This window comes from Ammospiza caudacuta, chromosome 3, assembly GCF_027887145.1.
Source record: "Ammospiza caudacuta isolate bAmmCau1 chromosome 3, bAmmCau1.pri, whole genome shotgun sequence".
NCBI classification, from domain to species: domain Eukaryota; kingdom Metazoa; phylum Chordata; class Aves; order Passeriformes; family Passerellidae; genus Ammospiza; species Ammospiza caudacuta.
Window position 1 is genome coordinate 2,290,790 of NC_080595.1, and position 25,520 is coordinate 2,316,309.

The window sequence follows — 25,520 nt, forward strand, 5'->3', positions numbered from 1 at the left end:
AGAGGGTGGAAAAGTAGATTTTGGGGTTTTTGGTATGGGGGTTCAGGAGGCAAGATGGAGGGAACTGGGCATGTCCAGCCTTTCTCCTTCTTCTTCTTGGCCTTCATCTTCTGCTGTGATGTTGGCACTTTTGGATTGTTTAGAATATAAGCTCACTGTCTAACATGGGTTATGGGTGTTGAAAAGTAATTGTAAACATTGTACACATAGTTTTTAGTATAAAGAGATAACACCACCCAGGCAGAGTGTCTGGAACTGTCTTGCTGGACAGACCTGGGCAGGGCAGGAGAAAATTTTTTATAGATAAGAAACAATAAACAACTCTGAGACTGAGAACTGAGGAGCCCTGACTCCTCCTTCAAGCACCAGACTGGGAAAAGACACTTTCAACTTTTCTCGGGGGCACTTTGACAAGCTGAAGATTCCAACACCCATCCAGTTGTTAGCCCTTCCTATGCCAAGCTGTTCTCCTCCCTTGAAATCCTTCATTGGTTTATATACTGTGTATTCCCCACCTTGTGTTCCAACCTCCCAGTTCTCCTGATGAGTTGAAGATTGTATCCTCCCCTTTATAAGCCATTGTTTGCAGTGTGCACTGGGTGCATGGTCACTGGGGCAGAGCTGTGACATTCCTTCTTGTGATGGTGTTCACAGGGGTCTTAGGATGAGGGGAGAGATGAGGATCTGACTCCATGTTTCAGAAGGCTGATTTATTATTTTATTATATATATTCTGTTAAAACTATACTAAAAGAATAGAAGAAAGGATTTCATCAGAAGGCTGGCTAAGAATAGAAAAGGAATGGTAACAAAGGCTTGTGACTGACCAGACAGTCCAGACAGCTGACTGTGATTGGCCATTAATGAGAAACAACCCCATGAGACCAATACCAGATGCACCTGTTGCATTCCACAGCAGCAGTAAATGAATATTTACATTTTGTTCCTGAGGCCTCTCAGCTTCTCTGGAGAAAAGAGGATTTTTCCTAAAACATGTGTGTGACACCTTCTCTCCTGTGTGTGCATCTCAGCAGGGAGATCCTGGACCACCAGGACGGGAACATCGAGGACGATGGGCTCACAGGGCTGCTGCGCCTCGCCACCAGTGTCATCAAGCACAAACCGCCTTTCAAATTCTCCCGGGAGGGCCAGGTGAGCAGGGCACTGCAGCACCCCTGAGTGTGGGATCTCAGCACCTCAGGATGGAGGTGCAGAGTGGCCGAGAACACCCTTGGGGGGCTCGGGAGTCCTGGAATGCTGCCAGAAGTGTCTGGTGGCTGGACTTTGATCCTACACAGGAGATGACACCTGTATGAGGATGGGAGGATTTCACTGGGTGAATGGTGAAGGGATAAGTTAATTAGCGTGTAAGACACAGGGTTTAGGATTTCTGTACAGGGGGGTCTAAAGAAGTAAGATGGAGGAATTGGGGCGTGTCCTGTCCTTCTTCTTCTTCTTCTTCTTGGCCTCCATCTTCTGTGGTGATGGTGGCACTTTGGGATTGGTTATTACTAGAAGTGCACCGGTTAATAAGGGTAGAAGGTATTGGGGAGAAATGATAAATATTGTGTACGTAACTTCGGGTATAAAGATAAGTGACCGCCCCGGGGGCTTGCAGTGTGCCCATGGCTGACATGCTGTGCAGACCTCTGTCGGGCTGAAAGAAAATCTTTTAGATAAACAATTAATAAACACCGAGACCGAGACAAGATCAGAAGTCTCTTCTCGTCCTTTGAAGCGTCAGCTCTTCAAGGCCATCCCTGGGCCTTTCCAGAACACCTAAACAGCCGAGAAACCGACACCTGAGAGATCTGAACTGGGCCTTTGCCACCACATTTTGGTTGCAGGGATCAGTATGTGAAAGTTTCTCATATTTCTAGCCTTAGGATGATGGACAAGCCCACACATATTCCTTTAGTGACAAGCAGCACATACAGTTTCTTCCCTTTCTGTGTAATTCCAGAATGGCATTCTTCCATCCCTGAAGTTTTATTTATTTTCATTTCTTGTTTTTAAATGTTTTTACTATTGATCAGCATTAACTGGTTTAAGTCCTTAACAACAGCTGATTTTGACCAGATCCTGGGCAGTCTGATCTAAAAGTAACAATTTGAACTCCACACCTGTGCAGTGGCAGAGATCTGTTACAAGATTATTGCATTCCACCTGTAAGGTGCACAAGTGGTGAAGCAGGGGAAGTTTGCTAAAAAACTATTTTCTTCATATTAAAATTATTTCTATTAATACTGTTTATTTATATTAAAACTATTTATTTATATTAATACTATTTATTTATATTAATACTATTTATTTATATTAAAACTATTTTATTTATATTAAAACTATTTATTTTATCTTTGAGAACTGCATTAGCATTAAAAAAAAAGGCAAATTGTGTGTAAGAAAAATTTTAGATTGATTCTTTTTCTGTAGGCTCTACAGAACTTATTATTGGGCCTTTTCAGCTGAAGAGTAGGCCCTGGTGTTTAATGATGTTGTTTATATCTTGGTTGTTTATTCTGTTGTTATAAAACAGCCCTGAAGGTAATTTGATTGTCCAAATGTGACATTGCTGCTGGCATTTGAAGAGACTGCTTCTGTTGTTCCACTGGATAAGTGTATTTAACTTAGGGAGAGCTTGCAGATTAAATGAGAGTAAGAATTCAATTCACAGAATGCAGTGTGGAGGAGGATATGGAAATTAAAATAGAGGAATGCAAAGGTCAGGTTTATGTAGTTTGGATGTATGGAAAGCTTAAGAAAAGCTTGAAAAAGTAGTTCTAAAAGTTACTGAAAATCCATGTATGGTTTGTCAGGTTATCAATCATAAAACCAATCATATTTTATGATTCTTTTCCTATTGGTATGTTCCTCTTTACACTATAATGTGGTTACAGTGCACTTTATGCAGTATGAATTGTTGAAATTTGTGATTCAGAACTGGTATTCAGGTCAGAAATGCTGCATGATAAAGGTCCAGAAAGTCAACAGAATTTCCTAGAAAATTGTGGATATATGGTTCATGTTTTAAGAGTACATTCAGGCTGCTCAATGTGCCAATTTCATGTTTTCCAGGAGTTTCTGAGGGACATCTTCAACCTGCTGTTCTTGCTGCCCAGCCTGAAGGACAGACAACAGCCCAAGTGCAAGTCCCACTCCTCCAGGGCTGCTGCCTATGACTTGCTGGTGGAAATGGTGAAAGGCTCAGTGGAAAACTACAGGCTGCTCCACAACTGGGTCATGGCTCAGCACATGCAGTGTAAGAACCTCTGGAGAGTTTGTGGCCACTAACCCTGCTCTGGGAATTCACAGCTCTGCTGTTTATCTCCTGTCCCCTGGAGCAGTGTCACACTAGTGTTGGCATCTTTTGCTCACCTACCAATGAAATCCCATCATCATTTCCATATCACCTGTTCTTAAATATTATTATTTAGAGTGTGTGGTCCTGTTAAATGGCAGGTACACACAGGGAACACTGGATTTTACATGCTTCACCCTCTTGTGCTGGATTTTAATTTCCCTTTTCCTTTCTGACATGAACCATGGAATATTTATACATAAACCAAAGTGTAGAAACCACATGGAGGAATTGGAGTTCTGAGCAGCCCTGTGGTGTTTCCAGAGCCTCTGGTATCACTGCAGTTGACTTCAGTCTGTACCCAGATATCTGCATCAAGCAGTTTTGCTGTGCCTCTTGGCTTCCATGCTTCCTGCCTTTTGGAGCCACAGTTCCTGTGTATAATATGGAAATCAGCAACATTTCAGCTAGTTAATATTTTATCTTTGGTTTGCAAATCCTCATTATGCATTTTTAGCTTTAGCTAGATTTCCTTTCACATGCCCAGTTAAAATTTCTCTAACCTGAGGTTCTGTAATTTATTATAATGTGTGGAATTGATTTTAGTGCCTTACAATTCAGCAAGCAAAAGAGAAATCTGATCATAATAATGCTTTGTGTTCTGTTCTCTTATGCCTGGGGCCTTCCAAGGTCTCCTGTGATCAGAAGAAATATTATGAAGAATATATTTTATGAAAATATTGGATATTTATGTTTGCTATGAGCACATTATCTGCTGCTGAGGGTGTCTCTATCTCTCCAGGTGAAGTAATTTGTTTTTAACAATCAGTGTTTTCCTCGCTCCAAGTCTCAGTAATTCCTCTGTAACATTTACCACAGTTGTTACTTTCTTCCAAACACTCTTTCCTAGATGGTTTGTTCATCCCAAGTTCTCCAGAGCCATCTGCTCTGTGCTCCTGCTCCATATCCAGCATTTCTCACTTGCATGAATGTTAATTTTATTTCAACTGCCACAGTGCTGTTGTCTCTGTGATGTGCACCCAGCACAGGACTTGTGAAACCTCATTTGTTTAAGGGCTTGTTGTTCCCTTGCTGTGATCCAAAGATTATTGAAACTGGGCTTTTCCGTTTTGTTATATCTGTAATCTTACTGGTCTTCAAAAATCTTAGTCTTAGGCCTATCCCTCCATCCTTCTTAGGAGAAACATTAAGGGAAATAGTAGAAATTTCCATCCTAGCTTTGATTTTAAATGTGTTTTCTTGGCAGGGAGGGCTCCCAGTTCATTCAGGATGATCTCACTGAAGAGTGCATTTAGGTATCTTCTGTTGTTCATAAATTTCTTGCAGTATTTGGAGTTTTGCTTCTTTAAAGACTGATAAAACCCTTCAGTTCAAAGAGGAGGTGCTTCACTTCCCAGCAAGTTAAAGATCATTTCTGGTGTTACCAGTGGAGCAGGAGCATCCTCACAAGGTGGAATGTAAAGAAATGCATGGTCATTCTGAGAGGAAAAAATTCAGCTTTAGTTTGCTTAAAATAGAATGTGAGCATGACAAGATTGGTTTCAAGTTTCCCCTTCTCTTCCTGAGAAAAATCTGGTTTCTATAACAACAGTGAGGAATAAAGAAGATAGACATCAAGAAGTCTCAAATTTGCCTTTCTAGTTAAGATCCATATGGAGAAGGAAAAATTTTATTACACAAATGAAGTCAGTCACTTAAAAAATCCCAGGCTGGGGAACACAAGGTCATCCTGAGAAAGTCCTTGTCAAATTGCTGAATGCTCTTTGTCAGATGGAAGGAGGTGGAAGATCCTCCCAGCTGCTCTGTGAAGTACAGAGGAGTCAGTGATTGCTTTGCAATTAGAGCTTGATGAGCTCCAGGCAGGCAGAGATGCTGAGCCCTTCCATCACAAAGGGTGAGTTAGGATGCTGTCATTTAGGGATTGCAGGCAAGGGAGGGAATTTTGGATTATTCTGCCAGGCTCGTGACCTCCTTTAGGAGGTGAAATGTGCAGGGGAGCTTTGTTTCAACTGGCTGAGCAGCCCAGGTAACCTGAGGTCACAGCACTGAGGTTTGCTGAAACAGGAGAATTAAAGCTCTTTTCTTCCCTCCTTGGAGCTTCAGGGCTAATAGTTGTTTTGGTGCCAGTGCCAGAATGAAGATTACAACTATTATTTGTTGTGCAACTGAAAGTCCTGAGCGTCTGGTCTCTGAAGATGTGAGGATGCCAGATATTTCCTGAATTTCTGTCTGATGATGTGGATTGAGAAGAATCCCTAATGAGTCTTTCATCTGTGACAGAATAATTGAGGATTTAAAGTTTAAGTCTTGGACCCCACATAGCTTTTATGGATTGTAAAATAAATCCAGACAATTTTGGGGGATTCTTTTTCCTCTTTACCTGAACATGCACTTCAGCAGAGGTGCTGAATTATTGGTGGAACACACTGTGCTTTCAGAGAATGACATCTTTGGGGATGAATAGCAAAGCTGGATTCATGCAGGGCTTTGTGTCCAACTTCTTGGATACCAAGGAGGATTGTCTAAGCTGGTTACCATCTTCCTGACTGGCAGATGAGGAGAACTTTGCCATTCTTCTGATTTCTTGGCAGCCATGTCAGAACAAGGCTCATGAAAGAGTCACTCAGCCCTGCCAAACTTGTCTGGTGCCTCCCTGTGTAAGAAATCCATCTCTGCTATGAAATTCAGAGAATAGAAAGCTTGGAAGAAAAAGAAAATGGCTTTTTCAGTCTGATTCACTTGACATTTGGAGAGCACAGAGAGCCCCTTGCAGCCCAGAGTGATGTTGCAGGAAGGCTGCTCTCTATCCAAAGATTTTAAAGATTTTCCTCAGGAATATTGAATCCATTTTCCTAAAGATCAGGCACAGTCTGGCTCCTGCCTGTAAATGTACTGTCACCATGATATTTTCTGAAAAATCCCTTTGCCAGGATTTCTTCTCCTGGGAAGCTGAGAAGCCTCAGAAAAGAATGAAAGTAATTATCTGATTGTTTGGGAATGTGGTCTGGAGATCATTTACCAACAGCTGCATCTTTGATTGGTTCCATGAGAATTGTTTTTAATTAATGAGCAATCCCCATCAGCTGTGTCAGACTCTGAGGAGTCAGTCACAAGCTTTCATTATAATTATTTTCTAGAATTCTGATGTATCCTTTCTCTTTCTGTAGTATAGTTTTAGAATAGCATCTAATATAATATAGTGTAATGTAATATAGTATAGTATAATATAATATAGTGTAATGTAATATAGTATAATATAATGTGATGTATTATAGTATAATGTAATGTGATGTAATATAATTGATAATAATATATTATATATTTATATATAATTGACATATAATATATATCAATTGATATATATAATTGATATATATAATTGATATATATAATTGATATATATATAATTGATATATAATATAATATAATATAATATAATATAATATAATATAATATAATATAATATAATATAATATAATATAAATCAGCCTTCTGAGAACGTGGAGTCAGATTCTCATCTCTCACCTCATCCCCCCTGAGGACCTCACAACACCACAATGTACAGAGCATAACCAGTGACTTTTTATTAGTGTGAACATCCAACTTTTCATTGGATTTTTGCCAATTTTCCTCTGAACTGACTGCTGTCCTGCCTGTGTGCTTGCTGCCTCCACAGCCTCCCATGCCCCTTACAAGTGGGATTACTGGCCCCACGATGACGTTCGTGCTGAGTGCAGGTTTGTGGGCTTAACCAACCTTGGAGCCACGTGTTACTTGGCCTCCACCATCCAGCAGCTCTACATGATCCCAGAGGCCAGGCAAGCAATCTTCACTGCAAAGGTGAGTGGGGCACTTGGGCAGAAATTCACATTCAGAATCAGTGCAGATACTGAAAAAATACAGGTTGAATTCTAAGACGTACATCTAGATAAAGAATATTTCTTCAGGGTTTAGTCTGCTTTTTGTGTAGTTGGATGCTTTTGCTGGTGTCTTTTCAGTGTTTTTTTTTTCTTAAATATTTAATGTGGTAGGTTCTTAAGGTGGCAGCGAAATAAAATGTTGCAAAAGTCATATTTCTATTGCTTTCAAGTAGCTTGATTCAGGTTTGGGTTTATGGGAGTTGTCTGTTGTTTCTTAACTGCTGATTTGTCGTTTGGTTAAGAAATGTTTTTCCATGAATGTTTATAAAGTCCCAGAGCACGTTATCTCGTGCTGTCAGAAGTACAGCAGGCCCTGTAAATTATCATACTTTGGTTGACTTCCAGAAGTTCAATATTATCACTTTTATCTCTTTATTGTGAGAGAGAAAATATCGTTTTGGTCCCTGACATCACATAGAATGTGTGAAACACCCTCATTGGCAGTGACCTCATCATTTTCTGTTATTGTTCATTGCTGGTACTTGTCGTGTAAATTCTGGATTTACATGCAAATAAAAAGCAAATAAGAGAGTTTAATTTAACATTTTATTTTAAATTACATATTTATTACTGGTCTGTTCAGAAAATGCATTATGGAGAGGGCTGTTCAGAGTCCTCACAACATCTGTAAATTTAAAAAAAATATTCCAAAACCACTAACACTTTGTAATACTTCCCCAAAAGCTCCTACCTGCAATAAATTTTTAGAAAGTGAAGTTATTTTATTCTCAGGTTTAATGTTGACATGCCAAATAAAGTGTAAAAAAAGTATAAAAATTCTAAATAGAAAATAACAGACTGTGTGTTCCTGTATGCAATCATTTTTCTTTATGGTCCATAATAAAGTAATTGGGTTTTTATTTGGCTGTTGCATCTGTTTAATGTATGTTTTTGGAAAATAATAAGATCAAGTCTTCTTTTATGAATTTCTGCTAGTATTCAGAAGATATGAAACACAAGACCACTCTGCTGGAACTCCAGAAGATGTTTACATATCTAATGGTAGGTGTCAAAGAGGGTATTGTAGAAGGTGTCCTATTTTAGAGGTTCTTTGTACATAGTGCAGGTGAATCAATGAATTACAGAGGTGTTGGGGAGGTGGAATTTCCCTGGTGATAAAATAAAATAATTTATTTTTATGATTTGCATTTTCCTTGCCCCAATATTTAAAGATTCATCCATTGAAATGCAGCAAAATTTTGAAATTTTGGGATCGAACAAAATTAAAGCAGTTGCCAGATGTTCACTGCTGTTAAAACACTGAAACAAGTCTGAAATAATGAAAAAACCTGAGGAGAGTTGAGTATCCAGACACTGGTTTTGTGTAAGAAATTCACAACTACTTTGAAGATGGGTGGGGAAAAGAATCTTGATTTGTAGTGCCTCTCGTGATTAATAGAAATTATTAAATTAGGTGTTCATTAAGCATAAAATAACATAGGAACAGAAAGTCATAGCAAGACTTACCATTTAAATCTTGGAGAAAGCTTTTTTTTTCTATAAAAGGCAATATTTTATTTTTTCTAAAAAAGGCAATATTTTATTTTTTCTAAAAAAGGCAATATTTTATTTTTTCTAAAAATGGCAGTATTTACAGGAGGTGCTGCTTTGCTGTACATCCTTAAAAGAGAACAGAGTGAGTGAGTCCTGCATTCCCAGTGTGCAAGGCAGTGCAGTGGGGATGGATTCTAAAGAATTGCTTTGAATGCACATTCTTTGCTCTGGCTGCACACATCCTGTTGAAAACCAGATGAAAACATAGAGGAGTCTGAATGAGAATTGAGCACTTGGCAAGATTTTAGTCAGCAATGTCCATATATATATAAATACAAGCTGATGTTCTCACATTTTATTTTGTGTCTAAACAAATAGAAAATGCTCATGTTACATCTTCAGCACCATTAAAATCATTATTTTAATGATTCATTTAATGAAGTATTTCCTAAATATTTTTAATACTTTTTCTACTAATGATATTTTACTCACTGGTATCATGACAATGGTTATCAATTAGTTAAAAACTGCTTTGCATTTCAGCAGAAATATTGAGACATTTAGGAAATTATTGTATGTAAAAGATGTCTTTTTTAAAACAGATACTCATATGTGTGTGTGGGGTACATCTGTGTAACTTCAAAAGAAAGAGATTTGGGTTGATTTGGTGTTGTTTGATATTTTTTATCCAAAGGAAAGTGAATGTAAGGCCTACAACCCAAGGCCTTTCTGTAAAACCTACACCATGGATAAGCAGCCCTTGAACACTGGAGAGCAGAAGGACATGACTGAGTTCTTCACTGACCTGATAACAAAAATAGAGGAAATGTCTCCAGAGCTGGTGAGTTATTAAGAGGGAGCAAAAGGGAGCTTGAGAACTTAGGGATTTGCTCAAATTTCCTTGACAGAATTTATTTATTCTTTCTTTCACAGAAAAACACAGTGAAAAGTTTGTTTGGAGGTGTTATCACAAACAACGTCGTTTCTTTGGTAAGTGCTCCTTCTGTAGTCTGATCTTTTAAAGATAATTATTTCCTAACTTCTCCAAAAAAAGTGATTTCATGGCTTTTCTCTTGCCTTTGTTCAGGACTGTGAGCATGTGAGTCAGACAGCTGAGGAGTTCTACACAGTGAGGTGCCAGGTGGCAGACATGAAGAATATTTATGTGAGTAGTGCCAGGCTGAGATCAATCTCACATCTCACTGCCACACACTAAAGATGTCAATGCTTTTTGTCTGCACTCCAGTTTTGGGGTGTTTTGAGGTTGATACTATGGGATAATTTATTTTCAGCTTTTCACTGCTGTGTGCCATCAGCTGCAGCCAGCAATAGTCATTGGCTGTTGTTTTACAGTCAGTAATATCTATTTACTTGTTTTAAACATGCTGGGGTCATTTTATATGAGAACTGTAAATGTCAAAAGATTTAACATTTACAAGTACTACTGTTTGTGAAATTAATTTAAAGCTTACACCAACATAATTCTGTGTTTTCAAGCTTTTTAAACAACCATTATTCTCACAGTTGAAATTTAAATTTAACAGATTTGAATTCTTGGAGACAGCTTGGAATATTATGCACCATTTTTAAGTTGGTTCCTTAATTCTGTATATGGGTTAGAAACTGTTTTTCCTGTCAAACTCTTTTAGTTCAGGTGTGTACTCTTCTGTAAAAAATTTTGGGGCTTTATTTTCATAACTTATGGAAATGTTAATTAAACTCAAAGCAAGATTTGAAGGGAGGGGTTTGGAAAGCAGGTACAAGATATAAATATCCAGAATAACCTCCTTTTTTTGTTTTTTCTGTGTAGGAATCTCTTGATGAAGTAACTATTAAAGACACCTTGGAAGGTGACAACATGTACACATGTTCTCACTGTGGGAAGAAAGTGCGGGCTGAGAAAAGGTGTGGCCAGGGAGAAAGAAATATTCCTAATGGTTCTTTTTAGTAAATCCCTGGAATTCCATTTGGAATAACAGTAATCCTTCAGATGGAGCAGGACTCTGCTCTTCAATTCAGTTTATATCATGTAGGCCTGTAAGGATCCCTGTGCAAACCAGAAATTAGAAGGAAATCAAATTTCCAAATCAGAGAATCCAAAGTATCTTAGCAAAAGACACAGGAAAATGTTCATGACCTTTTTGAATTAAAAAACCCCTTTGGAAACATTAGTCCTGGGTTTAAAATACTAAAAGCTTTCAGAGGTTGGTGGGTTACTCATTATGCAGGATAATTGCTTAGGTTTCATGTCACCCAGAATTTCTTAACTAAAATTTCTAGCTTTAAAAATGTTTCCATGTTTTGCAAAGTCTGCTTATAAAGAGAAAGTAAATTAAAATTTTATGTTGTCTTGGTGTTGCAGCTAAGAAATTCCTTTGTTAGAGTTGGAAAACCTTGTTGTTTTAAATGACATGGGTGAGAGAGTAACTTACTTGAAAATCATTATTGGAAATTTTATGAGGTTTTATGCAGGGGATGTTGTGCCTCTGTGTTTTGGAAGATGTAACTCCCTGCAGTGAGGGGATTTGCATTGTTGAGTTCATTCATGGCTTATTTTATGAACTGTTTTAGAAAGCTGGTTCCTGCCATATGAGTAAATTTGCTGTTTCTTCCAAGATACAATGACAGAATAAACAGAATTGTTTAATGGGCTAAATTTGACCTTCCTGCTGCCACCCAGTCTGCCCTGCTCTGGGGCACTGAATTTGATATTTATGTCTTAGCAACAGATCTCCAAAGTTGCACTTGAAATAAATGTTTAAAATCTCTGTGAAAAATCACCCTCCTCAGCTTTTGTAACTCATGTTTGTTTGTGATCTTCAGGGCATGTTTTAAGAAACTACCTCGAATCTTAAGCTTCAACACCATGAGATACACATTTAATATGGTGACCATGATGAAGGAGAAAGTCAACACCCATTTCTCATTCCCTTTACGTCTGGATATGACACCCTACACTGAAGATTTCCTCATGGGAAAAAATGACAGGAAAGAAGGTTTGCTCATAAAATGGATTCAGCAAGCTTTGGTTCTCTGTGTTATACACTGTGTATTTATTTGTATATTCCCTTCCTGTGTACGGAACAGATGCAAGTAAAATCAAATATACCTTTAATCAACCTACATTCCTAAAGTCACACACTGTATTTCACATAAGGAAAATAGCCAATTTTTGGTTTCCAAGTATTTTTTAATTCAAATTAATCTTATATTTTTTCACAAAGTATGAAAGGAATTGCAAGTAATTGCATCCAGTTTATTGCTAATGTTGAAGTTTGGGTGTTAGGAAATAACTGATTGAATATGATACTGAATTCTTTCAGGTTTTAAGGAAGATGGTGGTGTTTTAGTTTACTGCATTGTTTATTTTATCTTTTCATTTTCTTCCCTAGTAACAAACTGTTATTCCTGCTCCCATATCTTTTGCCTGAGAGCCCTCTTAATTTAAATTTTATAGCAATTTGGATGGAGGGGGTTTACATTTTCCATTTCAGGGGAGGCTTTTGCCTCCCTTAGCAAGCACTTGTCTTTAAACCCAAGCCAGGAAATAACTGATTACATCTGGTGTTGAATTCTTTCAGGTTTTAAGGAAGATGGTGGATATCTGAAGGAAACTGAGAGTTATGAGTACGACCTGATTGGTGTGACAGTTCACACAGGAACAGCAGATGGGGGCCACTACTACAGTTTTATCAGGGACATTGTCAATCCTCATGCTTACAAGAACAACAAGTGGTGAGCTGGGCCATTTCTGTTTCCATATTTTAATGACTAAAGCTTGTTGGCTTTGTTAGGTGCAGTTATACAGGGCTCCTCTGGAAAGCACAGGATGTTGGAATTTGATAGTTGTAAGGTTATTTATTGATTTATTGGCCTACAGATCAGTAACCAGGAGAGTTTTGTGGTTCCTCAAACACAGGGGTGGCAGGGAATGCTGTGCTGGCCTCAGCACACAGGGTTGCTTGCTGATGGAACTAGATTGGAATTATTGCAGCACAAAAGATTTCCTAGGTTGTCCTTCCTGAAATCTGCTTGGTACCTTGGATGAAGATCCAGCTACATTTCTGGCTGGAGAATTTGGGGAAGGGGAGGGACATGGGCATGGGAAGGAGGAGGGAGACAGAGGAGAGCAGGGAACGCTCTGCCTGCTGGTTTTGGATGCGGTATCCCCATTTCTCACTGGAGCCCTGCCATGGGAGACAAGGTTTCCTCTCTTCCTGTCCTCCAGAGAGAACTGGAAGAAGGAACTTCCAATAACGCCAAACAGGACTTTGGGACCAGATTTTCATTTGCTGGGATCTAAACAAGACATAGCAATGAATAGAAATGTTTCAATCTTGGAGTCACTGGGAGTGCTCATGAGGCTTTATTTGCCCCTGGAGATGAGCAGCAGATCTTTCAAAGCCTCTTCTGCCTTGCAGGTACCTTTTCAATGATGCTGAAGTTAAACCCTTTGACTCTGCCCAGCTTGCTTCTGAATGCTTTGGTGGAGAAATGACTGTAAGTTATCCCTTAAATTTTTGTCATCTTCAACTCTCCCAGTGTCTGTTACAGCCTCTTACAACCCAGCTCTTTGTATGAGCCTTTAAAGGAAGCTGTCAGAAGTACAGTGCAGGTATTACTAATGAAGCAAAGTTAATTAGTGAAGTGTCTCTCCAAACAAGAGATATTTCTGTACTAAATCTGGTTTTTATCATACCATTTATTCAGCTATAAAAAAGTGAGTCTGAAGCTGATTTAGGAATCATTACACCCATTTATTAATATAAAATATATATTACACCCATTTATAATAATATATATTATATTTCATGCATTTTGTATTATATATATATATATATATATATATATATATAATATGTATGATACCCCTTTATTTATACATTATACCCATTTATTCAGGTATAAAAAAGTGAGCTAATTTAGGAATCCTTGCTTGTGGTGGCTCCTTAGCTCCAACCATTGATGAAGGAATCATTACTTCAAGCTTAGGTGTATTCTGGGGAAAAAAAGGCATTTTGATCTTTGTCTGTGCCTTTTATTGCTGCCTGTATTAATAATTTTTACACATTATTAATACAAACAACACTCAGGTTCTCAGGTTGTGCCAGAATTGATCATTATTTATAGCTGTATACAGGATATAAAGCACATTATGGATAGCACAGTATCTTACTAAAGCAGTCCTGGGCATAAGACAACTTCTCTTGTCTGGGAAAGACAATATGCTGAAAAAAAACCAAAAAATTCCTTTGTTTGGCACAGAGATAAAATACCTTTAGATGCCTGTAAAGAAGAGGTGTCAGGGAGATGGATGAGCCAGGAAATTGCTTGGGATGGAGGCAGAGTATTGCATAGTAGCTTGGAAAATTCAGAATAGGCCAGAGAAGAAAAAAAGAAAGAAGATTGCTTTGAGCAGGAACTAAATTGTCAGCAACCCTCATAAATATCATGAAATAAATGTGCAAGTGAACTGTCACAAACTGTTAAAAACTAAAGCATTAAAAAACTTGTAATTAATGGTTTTGCTTTCTTCTTGACAGACAAAAACTTATGATTCTGTTACTGATAAGTTTATGGACTTCTCCTTTGAAAAGGTATTTGTCTTCCAAACCCTTGTTGTGTGATTATATTTCTGAATTCATGATTTCTCTCTCAAAGCAAAAATGATACAGATGTTTTTTTCTCCAAGACACACAGTGCTTACATGCTGTTTTATAAACGGATGGAGCCAGAGGAGGAAAATGGCAAAGACTACAAATTTGATGTTTCATCAGAATTGCTGGAGGTACAAGTTGATTTGTTTTAACACCAATTTTAAAACACTCTAGGAGGCCCTAAACATATCAAAAATCTGAATAAACATAGGAAAACAAATATAATTTAAAGCACTAAGGTGGCAGTCCTTTCATTTTGCTGTCTGCCTTAGGAGATGGTCATGGGATAGGAAGGGAATTAGGATTTATATTTTATGTGAATTTTAGATGTTTTCTCATTCTGTCCTGTATATGGGATAAATCCTTTTTTGGCACCTGAAAAATTCCATGTCACTGCTCCCTCTGGCCTGAGGCTGTTTCAGCATCTGCCACATTTTAGGTTCTTAATTGAAAATGTCTCTCCATTCCTAGCCAGCAAATCAGATCATGCTTTTATCCTTCTTGGTCTTAAAAATATTAATAGATTTTTATCAGAGTTAAATGTTCAAATTATATTGCTGTGAAAATCCCTATGAATTGATGTGATCAAAAACATCACTTTAGAGAGAGGAACAGGGGAGATGCAGAAATCCTGTTCTGGTTTAATGATGGAGATTCAAATCTTATTCTTTAGGAATTTATCAGAAGTTCTCATCAATTTTTGGGTTAGACTTCAGCTGTGCTTCTTTTTAAACTTGTTGTTCTCAAAATTTTAGCCCAAAACTCTGAATAATGAAGTTGTAAAAATGAGGCCACAGAAAGAGGAGAAGGTTTGAAGCTCTGTTCTGCAGTCCCATGGCAGGCACAGCCAATACTCACTGTAGTATGAATAAAACATCTTTGCAACAATTCCTTAAAACTAAAGAAAGTGCTTTCAGAAAGAGTTTTTCGTACAGAAAAATTTTGTGGCTTTTAGCCTTGGAATCATTTAAATATTTTTAAAATCATGATTAAGTAGTGAAGTAAACTGCTTTCTTGTATCTGATGGTAGCATTTTTTCTTCAGTGGATATGGCATGATAATATGCAGTTCCTTCAAGACAAGAACATTTTTGAACATACATATTTTGGGTAAGTTTTTCTTTAAAAATGTAATATTAATGCTTCTTTTCTTCTTGCAGATTATCATTGTTTATTTTAATTAACAAATAAAATTACTGACTCTAGGTTTATGTGGCAGTTGTGTAGTAGCATCCCAAGTACACTACCAGATCCCAAAGCGGTTTCTCTGATGACAGCAAAGGTAAGGATTTCCAAAGGATCTCATCCTCTCTTAACTGTTTCCTTGTTGACATTTTAATTCATGCATTCTAAATTAATGGTTCCATTTTTTTTTCCAGTTAAGCACTTCCTTTGTACTAGAGACATTTATTCATTCAAAGGAAAAGGTATTCCATTTACTTGTAAATTCTCATTAAGTAGCTGCATGAATCTAGTCAAAAGCAGATCTGTACTTTGCATTTTAAAAAGTGGGATTTTGAGCTGTAAAATTACTATACAGGATGCAAAGTTAATGTTTAGAGTGTAATTTACCCATTTATAGTGAGCACTGCACAATGGAATATAATGTGTATGTAAAAACGTATGGACTGGTATTATCTGTAGGGGCAATGTATTATTTATTCATAAAATGTTCATTGTTTATAATTCTTAAGATATGGTGCTTTACTGAACCATTTAGAAATGTGTAAAGATGATGCTGAAATTCATTATTTGAAGTTACAGTTTTTCCTGTATTTCTTTTCACAGCCTACAATGCTTCAGTGGATTGAACTGTTAACAAAACAGTTTAATAACAGTCAGGCAGCTTGTGAAGTAAGTGACTTAGGAACTCAGCAAAGTACAAACCAACTTTCTATATATTGTTTAACTTTCCTGGAGGTTCGTATCCCTGGAATATTTTGGACTATGAACTGCTGTATTTGGTATATTTGTGCTCTGTGAGATGAAATTCATCCTCTCTGATAACTGCAGATCCTGGGGAATGACTTAACTTTTATTTGCAGAAACCTCTTGAGACCACAGGCCAGAATCGTTTTGTCACTGGAATAAGAGAGAGCCAGTGTCACAAACTCTTTGTTTGATTCATTTTTACATGGTAACTTGTGTAATGAAGACCAGCTTAAATTAACTCACACAAGAGACATGGAAAGACAAAGAATTTGCTGTGGTCTTGTTGAAAGCAATTTTGAGATATTGAAGAAAAGTTTTGAGAGTGTTTCTGTGATAATTTAAATGTACAAGGAGCGTAGCATAGATTATGTCCTGCCTTAGACTTTATTCAGTAGAAAGGAATTTAATCCATTATGCTTTTATAAATTGATTCAAGGTTGATAAATTATGTAACATTGAGTATTTGGGTGTACATTTGTCTCAGTGGGGTGTAGTCCTGAGATCTTTGGGTGAAGACATTAATGTAGTAAAGAGTACTCAAGTACATTAAAAGTAAGAATGTTGATTCTTCATTTTAAACTGTCTTTCCTTGTGACTCAAAATTCTGGGAGTGAGAAGACTGAGCTGTGGTATTTGCTGAGTCTGACTTGGAATGAGTCATTCTCTGTTAGTTTTATACTTTTTGGGTCTCTGGAGGCCGTGAGGCTTTTCCACATGTTAAAATGCAAAAGAGATCTAACTTGGGAAGCTTTGTTTAATCCTATCACTCTTCTGTGAGATTCTTCAGGTTATGCTTTTTTGTAAGCATGGTTTTATGCTGTTGACATCACTTTACAGGATAAGTGTGTTCTTCCAGGTCATTTTCTAATGCCATGCAGAGCACAGGGATAAGAAGATACCAGATATAAATTTATATTACTGTTTAATGCTATTGATCTTTATTTCTTTATTCCTTCATGCACAGAAGACATTTTAGATTTCCCTTGGATTAAAACTTGCCTATTCCTTAATAATAGTAACATCGATTTCTCTTCAGACTTTAATATCATGCAAAAAAGAAGATTGGACTAGAGCAAGTGTGGAACAAAACTAACACAGTATGTATCTTCTGCAGTGGTTTTTGGATCGTATGGCTGATGATGATTGGTGGCCAATGCAGATTCTAATAAAGTGTCCCAATCAGATTGTGAGGCAGGTAAGAAAAAGTTCCTTTCCAAGTCAGGTGACTGCTTGAGCTGTGAGCAGAAACAGCCAGGTCTGGTGGCTGTGATTCTGCCAGTGAATACCTGAATTGTCTGAGGTGTTACAACCCCAGCACAGCTGTACAGGCAGCATCACTGAATCACAGTAGATGCAATTTAAGGTTTCTGTGACTCCCTCTTGATCTCTGCAAATCTGAACATTTTACATTTAAACAAAAGATTTTTTTCTGAATAAATTCAACATTAGTTCATCAAGCTCCACTGTCAGAAAAAAAAAAAAATCAAACTGTTTACATTCAGTACTCCTCAAAGCTCCAATTGGAAACATGTGTAGTAAATTTTTGTGGGTAGAGGTAATTTTACAGTATTATGCCACAAAGCATACTCTTTTCTGGAAATATTTAAAAAAACAAACCCTATATTAGTAGCATTTGGACATTCACAAATCCAGCTATTGATAGTGTCACTTACAAGTGAACTTCTTTACAAGTTGTTAAGGAGTAATTTTAACAGTTACTCTATGTAACTTGAATTCTTCAGTTGGATTTCTAGCTATTAAAGTGATATTTCCATGCAGACCCATACATAGTTTTTGGATGCAATGCATCAGTAAAAGAATATATGTCATGGGAAAACTCTGTGCAAGGTAGGCAAGGTCTTCTTATGAATGCTTTACAAAATAGAAATTACTGGAGGGAATTTCCTTCAAATTTTCACATGAGTTCTATGAGCCAGCAGCAGAATTAAAAAACATCTTGACAAAATATCAAAATGTTTCAGACAGTAGAGATAGAAGGGAAAAAGTAGAGTCATGTTTCAGTGCACCCCAATATTAAAGGCTGGGTTTAGGGTTCCTCCAAGAGATCTGTTCATAAAAACCAGGTTTGGCTGTTCTGTTAAAATTCAATCTCAGCTTTGTCTTTCAAACTTGGAACCTGTGAGGAGCTGGGACTTGGGGACAGAATATTCTTTGTTTAGGAGTGGCACATGGCCCTTTTTGTGGAGGACTGAGGGTGTGCAGCTCACTCCTTTCTCCTTGCAGATGTTCCAGCGCTTGTGTATCCACGTGATCCAGAGGCTGAGGCCAGTGCATGCTCACCTCTATCTGCAGCCAGGAATGGAAGACTGGTAAAATAACCCCCCTGCCAACTTCTGGTCATTGCTGCAGCTGCTTTTATTGATCAGTCACTCAAAACAGCCATGGAAAGCTGAAATAGTGCTAATTGTTCTTTGCTATTCTGCTCAAACTGGTTGGATTTATTTAAAAATGCCAGTAGGGTTGCAAAGGGCAGTGTCACATAGTTTGAAACATTTGCTCCCTTAGAGTAGGTTTTCAGCATGGTCTTTGTTTTTCCTATCACTTGGACACTGCAAGTGTAAATCTCAGTGCTCAGACTTGAGAATTCTTCTGTGAATTGGATCTGGAGGCACAAAGGTGGAAGGTTTTATTTGTACATCCTGTAAAAGAGTTTGGAGATCAGAGGGTAATTCTATAACTAAATCACAGGTTTTGTCAAAAAGGAGGAAGAACCCTCTTGGATTCTCCTTTGCTCTGCTTATCATCAAGAAAACTGTCACTTTATCTCCAATTATGAGATACTTAAACTCTTATTAATACATGATGAGAAGAAAAAAGTGTTTTTTCTTTCACCTCTTGTGTTACAGTTGTGATTGTGATAATAAATTTCCTCCAGTGTGAAAATGGCAGAGTTAGTAATAACTATGCTGCCATATCAAAATTCAGGACATGAAGATACAATTTTCATGGCAAAAAGCAGAATTTTATTTGCTTTGGAAGCTTTACTTGTGTCTGTGACTTGGCTTTTTTCAGTGACAAGGTCCAACCTTGAGCAGATGTCTGAGGCTGAAATTCTCATTAGGTAGCTGCATGAATCTAGTGAAAAGCAGAGCTGTGCTTTCCATTTTAGAGTGGGATTTTGAGCTGGAAAATGACCGTGTATGATACGGAGTTAATATTTAGAGTGTCTGAGGCTGAAGGTGGATGGGGCTCTTGTGTTCAGGAAGGGTGCCTTGCCTTGGTTCCATAGCTATAATTTCATTCCCATTAAATTCAACAAGCAATTCAAGAGGATGATTTTAAGTAGGAGATCCCCAGTACTGTTCTGAGAGTCCTTTTCCTGAGCAGCATCTTGGTTCACAGCCCCAATTTGCTGAACTCCTCAGCATTTGAAGTGCCTGATGCTCCCTCGGGTTGGGCTGGGTGTTAGCCAGGCTGTGGCTAAGGGGTGAGGGATGTGAGAGCAGGGATTCTGGTGCATGCTGTGTTTGCACTGGCTGAGGATGCTCTGTGCCCTGTGCTGTGAGTGCCATGGCCACCCTGGCCGCTGTTCCTGCAGCTCTGATGACATGGACGGGCCCGTGGAGGACATCGGCAGCCGCTCGTGCGTGACGCGCTTCGTGAAGACGCTGCTGTCCATCATGGAGCACGGCGTCAAGCCCCACAGCAAGCACCTCACCGAGTACTTCGCCTTCCTCTACGAGTTTGCCAAAATGGGAGAGGAGGAGGTGGGTACAGCCCTGGCCTTGGGCAGGTGCTGCTGGCTCTGCACAAATGGATTTTCAAGTAATCCCATCATCCCTGCGTTTTTCAGAGCCAGTTCTTGCTCTCTCTGCAAGCCATATCCACCATGGTCCACTTCTACATGGGAACCAAGGGGCCTGAGAATGTAAGTTGGAGTATTTTATATAACAGGAGCTAATCTTGCCTCTTTTACATCTCTGATTATTGTTGCTGTGTCTTGAATAATCCTTCAGCTGTTACATTAAAATTGCTTCACTTCCACAATTGTTTTCAATATTTACGTGAGTATAATATTAAAAAAAATATGTTGAATTGACTTTTATTATTTAGCATAGAAATAGGCACTGAGTAAAAGCAATAAAGTTGCCCTTAACTTGAAACTAATGGTAATGCTATTAACAATTGATTACTTACTCCTGTTGTACAACTTAGGTTCTTAAATTTACCTGCTTTTTTTGTTAAATAGACCGTATCTTCAGCCAGCCTACCTCTTGCATTTGTAAATACAATTTTGCTTGTGCAAAGTGCATGTTTCAATGTGAAAGTCAATTGATTAAGTACTTCCCTGCTTTGGTTCATGCAAGTTGATGAAGTTGTTTGCTATAAAGGACAGGCAAGGACCTTTGAAATGAAGGCACAGAATGTCCACACCGAAGTTCTCTGGTTTTTCCTTAGCCCCAGGTGGAAGTGCTTTCTGAGGAAGAAGGGGAGGAAGAGGAGGAAGAGGAAGATATCCTTTCTTTAGCAGAAGAGAAGTACAGGCCTGCTGCTCTTGAAAAGATGATTGCCCTGATTGCTCTTCTGGTGGAACAGTCTCGCTCAGAAAGGCAAGAGCTCCCGAAAAAACAAAATCAGTTTAGAATTTATAGTCAGAGATTTTGTGGGTTTGTCTGAGGGTTTTATTGTGGGCTTTTTTTGCAGCATAAATAAGGTTGTAAATGAGCCCATTATATTTTTAATAACTTAAAAAGGGACTGTCATTGTTGACCAAATGAAAGACTTTGGTTAAATACTTGAACACATTCAATTGCCCACATTTGATTTTCTTTTGTTATCTCAGTTGAGTACAGCTTTTTTGTGTTGTTCAGTTTTACATCAACACATTTACTGTCTCTTGTATATTGTGATACTGAAGGATATGAGCTAACTCTCAGTCCTGAGTGTGTCCCTAACCACAATCATGGCTGAAGTAAAATAAAATGATCTTTTTCTTTTGTATTTCAGGCATTTGACCTTGTCCCAAAACGACATGGCAGCACTGACAGGAGGAAAGGTAATCAAGTTAAAAATGGCTGCTCTAGCCTCCCAAGCCCTCTGTGCTGTGTAGCTGTAGGCAGTGAGCTGTATCTGCTTGTTTCTTGCAGGGTTTCCCTTTTTTATTCCAACATATCCGTGATGGGATCAACATCAGGCAAACCTGCAACCTCATCTTCAGCCTGTGCCGCTACAACAACCGCCTGGCGGAGCACGTGAGTAGCAGGGACCTGCAGCTGCTCTTTGAGATCCCCCCACAAATCTCATGGGGTAATGGGTGTTGTTTTCACTGAATAAACACAAATCTAATGAGTTTTGTGTGTTTTCTTTTCAAGATTGTGTCCATGCTGTTCACATCTATAGCAAAGCTGACTCCTGAGGTATGTAAACACACCACCTGTCCAGCAAATAATCTGTAGTCAAAATTTCCTGGTTCAAATCACAGAAATAATCCTAGCTCATCAAAAATCTTGCATGGAAGATGGAAGTTTTTGTGCCATTGAATGAAGTCTAACTGCACTGTTTGCGAAGTTTTGTAAAACAGAAATTTGCGCCACTTGGGATGAAAGTTTTGTTCAAATCAAATAACATTTCTAGATTCTCCACCCATATGAATTTCTTTTAAAAAGCTGGTAACATTAAAGTATTGTGTACAAGAATAAGTGGAGATAATTACTTATTATCACACTCTTCAAGATTTGGGGCACTGTTTTGTAGTTCTGTGCTGGCAAACACATTTCTCATTCAGAGTAAATTCCTGCCCTGGTAATAACAGAAATATTGAGAGTTCCAGATGGATTCCAGATGCAAAATAATAGTTGTAACCACTTACAACTATAATTATAGTTGTAACCACTTCGTTGAAATGTTGTTAAAAGCTGGATGAGTCTTAGCAGTGTAAAACCTCAAAATGAGATACTTTTGGATAAACTTCCCAGGATCCATATTCCATGTTATGTAAATACATAAAAATTATAACTTATCTGAGCTGGTGATATAAACCATGATAAATGGGTGAATTCTTCAGCAATGAAGAGCTTGATGCTTTCCTTTTTCCAGAATAATGTCTATATTTCCTCTAATAAATGCATACATATTTTTTTTTTTTCCTATGACTTCTCCTGTCTCATATGATCCTGTTGCTTTGCACTGACTGTAACCAGTGGCTTAATTTATAGCTATATATGGATTATGTACAGATTAAATAGTAAGAGATTAAAGTATTATAAATGTTCATGTCTGAAGTTGGTAGAAATCTTACAGACATTGGGATTTTAAAAAAATACTCTTAAAAAAATGGTGGATGAAATTAAATAGATGAAATTGAGTATTTTCCCCTTTTCTGCATTACAGGCAGCCAATCCTTTTTTCAAATTGCTGACAATGCTGATGGAATTTGCTGGTGGACCTCCAGGAATGCCACCCTTTGCTTCTTACATTCTGCAAAGGATATGGGAGGTACAATATGTAAAATAAAACAGAAGCTAAATTTTCTTTCTCTTGTTGGTTCTTTTATGTCTCTTTTGCTTTTTGTTATCCTTCCTGCATCAGTTCATAATTTTTTAATTATCATTCCTCTTCTGAATAAATAGCAACAGCCAATAGACATTAAAAAGTTCTATTGGAACTTAATGGCTCTTCCTGTTTAACTTCAAGTTTTAGTTTATTGAGAAATTAATTGATTCTTAATAAGGGCCTAGAATGCTTTTTCTTGACAAATTTCACATTGTTTTCTCAGTTATCCTTTTGCAAGGCCTGTAAAATGTTTCAATACCCGTCATTTGATTGTGGGTTTTTTGGCCTTTATGTACAGGTTCCTTGAATATTCATTTGTCATTTTTGGTTCTCTGTAAAATGTCCATTAACACTTTTAATGCATAAAATAGTGCCAGACTGAATCTGCTGGATAATTGCTGTGTGCAGGACCAGCCTTGCTTGTATCCAAATGAGAGAGACTTTTTAACCAAATGGGCACAGGGATGAATTCCTTTCTCTGAGCCACAGATGAGCCATTGAAGGTTTCTGTTCACCTGCTGCTCTCTGAGCTCCCAGTACAATTCAGGGTCTTCATTCCTGGCTGAGAACAGCATGGCCAGCCTGCAGACTGCTGAGCACCAGCTCATTCCCTTTAATTCCCTTTAAAAATGGGGCTGCAGCACTGTGGACATGGATTTGCTGTCCCAAAGGGTTTCCTGTGCTCAGGAGAGGCTCTAGGATCACAGATGTGATGGATGAGCTGGAGCTGCTGCACCTCAGCTAAAGGGAGTTCATGTGGCACATCTCAAGGGGCACAGTGACACCCAGCTGGTGACACAGGTCCAGGAATGTGAGAGCCAGCAGTGAATGCCCAGACTTGGGCTGTAGAATCTGCTTTCACAGCCTCTCCAGCTTCTGGAAGTCATTAAAAGTGATTGAGCTCTGCAGACACTGAGAAATGATTGTATCTTTCTTGGACATTCCCTCCAGCCATTACCCAGGAAACCTGACAGAGCAATTTGTCATTTCTAAATAGAGGGAGGAGATTGTTCTTAAGGTGTTTATTTTAAAAATGAGATTAAAATTTTATAAGTAGAGTTATGGTTGTGTCAGCTGCTCATATTCTTCAGGTGGAGCAGGGGAACTGGGAACAGCTTCAGCAACCCAGTTACTACCTCTGGTTCCTTAGAGTAAAACTTCTCCTTGTCTGGGCATCTGGGCCTTGAGGTAGAAAGAAAGTAGGTTTTAGAAACTAAACAAAAGAAAAAATGACATTTATTGGCCTTATGTCAACAAATTTCCAGCTGCACAGAGCCACAAAAGCTCAGGGAGCTTTGTTTTCTCCTTATTCTCTCAACGTTTGCACAACAGCATTCATTGCCTTTGGAAAGAATGGGATGAATTTATTCCTTGAAATTGTATATTCAGTAAAAAATGCAGTAGTTACCCTCAGCATGAAGCTGTATGAACATCTTTGCATACCATTTATTTTCTTTTGATGTAACTTATAAAAATACTGATTCAGTGTTAAGGTTTGTGTTAGATATTTCTAAGAAATACTTGTCTATAAAGACAAGGTTGTTCCATCTTAGTGCTTAATATTTCAACTCCTAAATATCTCATAATATGCAGAAAGAATAGGCAGAGTAATTTCCTGGGCTTAGACTGTACTTCCAAAACTCTGAGCAAGGTTCAGAAGCACAAACCAGTGAAATTTAATAAGGTTCTCTTTGTGTGCAGAGCAGCTCAGTCTTGCAGGAGCTTTCATAGCCCTAAAAAGAAATGTTGGAAGTGATTTTAGGGGTTTCTGATACAATCAGTGCATAGTAGGAAGATGAATGTATTCCCTTTGATTTCCCCCTGTCTGTAGGTGATTGAGTACAACCCCTCTCAGTGCCTGGACTGGCTGGCTGTGCAAACCCCTCGGAATAAACTGGCTCACAGCTGGGTCCTGCAGAACATGGAGAACTGGGTGGAGCGCTTCCTCCTGGCACACAACTACCCTCGAGTGAGAACTTGTAAGTGGATTTTAATTGGAGAAAAATTGTCACCTCTTGCACTGAGTTGCATGCTCCTGTGTTTGGCTTTTCTTCCTTTTTTAGCTGTTGTAGAATTGCTGGGTTTAAAATCTTGGGATAACTGAGGTAGAGGTGATACCGATTTTTATTAAAAAGCTGTGTTTTCCTTTGGTACCTTGAATGATACATTAGTAGGTTCTTTATTCTAAGGGGTTAATCTGCAAGGTCCAGGAATACCTAAAGAAGGAAAAGGGGTAATTCCAGAGGTTTTCCATTGTGTCCATCACGTGGCTGTACAGTAGGTGGGAGGAGTACATGTTGTTCTTCCACAAGAATCCCCAGCTGAGTCCTTTGAACTTGTGGATCAAAGAGAAGCTATCTGTGCTTCCTCCCAGGTTCCAGGGTATCCTGGCTCTCTGGTTTGTCCTGCTGGGAATCACACTGTCACATTGCCAGAGAACATTTTCAGCCTTCCCTGTGTCCATTTTTTTAACAAAGGAGGCTCCACAGTACAGGCCATTGACTTTCACCATGTTTCTGTGGCTGAGGGAGATGGGAAAACTGGAGCTTCAGCTTTGCAACAGGGTGCAGTTGTGAACATCTCTGAGGAGGTAATGACCTCTAGATTGAGCAATGGACAACTTCAGTCATGGAAAACCTCTGGGATGCATTGTGTGATGGGATCTGGGGTCACATTCTGTGGTGGGA

At 38.3% G+C, this 25,520-nt stretch overlaps 1 protein-coding gene across 1 annotated transcript in view; it reads left to right on the forward strand.

The window, feature by feature from the left end:
- USP34 (ubiquitin specific peptidase 34) overlaps nt 1-25,520 on the forward strand; it is a 120,364-nt gene that overhangs the window by 78,539 nt on the left and 16,305 nt on the right. The window contains exons 41-67 of the mRNA XM_058800752.1: nt 1,031-1,151; nt 3,075-3,258; nt 6,995-7,158; nt 8,175-8,240; nt 9,427-9,573; nt 9,666-9,722; nt 9,820-9,897; nt 10,543-10,637; nt 11,556-11,728; nt 12,314-12,467; nt 13,154-13,232; nt 14,276-14,329; nt 14,425-14,520; nt 15,434-15,498; nt 15,595-15,670; nt 15,768-15,815; nt 16,177-16,242; nt 17,435-17,515; nt 18,565-18,650; nt 19,880-20,048; nt 20,135-20,209; nt 20,740-20,891; nt 21,289-21,337; nt 21,429-21,533; nt 21,654-21,698; nt 22,672-22,776; nt 24,665-24,812. Of these exons, the coding sequence (XP_058656735.1) occupies nt 1,031-1,151; nt 3,075-3,258; nt 6,995-7,158; nt 8,175-8,240; nt 9,427-9,573; nt 9,666-9,722; nt 9,820-9,897; nt 10,543-10,637; nt 11,556-11,728; nt 12,314-12,467; nt 13,154-13,232; nt 14,276-14,329; nt 14,425-14,520; nt 15,434-15,498; nt 15,595-15,670; nt 15,768-15,815; nt 16,177-16,242; nt 17,435-17,515; nt 18,565-18,650; nt 19,880-20,048; nt 20,135-20,209; nt 20,740-20,891; nt 21,289-21,337; nt 21,429-21,533; nt 21,654-21,698; nt 22,672-22,776; nt 24,665-24,812 (2,738 nt within the window). The remainder of the gene's footprint in view (nt 1-1,030; nt 1,152-3,074; nt 3,259-6,994; nt 7,159-8,174; nt 8,241-9,426; nt 9,574-9,665; nt 9,723-9,819; nt 9,898-10,542; nt 10,638-11,555; nt 11,729-12,313; nt 12,468-13,153; nt 13,233-14,275; nt 14,330-14,424; nt 14,521-15,433; nt 15,499-15,594; nt 15,671-15,767; nt 15,816-16,176; nt 16,243-17,434; nt 17,516-18,564; nt 18,651-19,879; nt 20,049-20,134; nt 20,210-20,739; nt 20,892-21,288; nt 21,338-21,428; nt 21,534-21,653; nt 21,699-22,671; nt 22,777-24,664; nt 24,813-25,520) is intronic.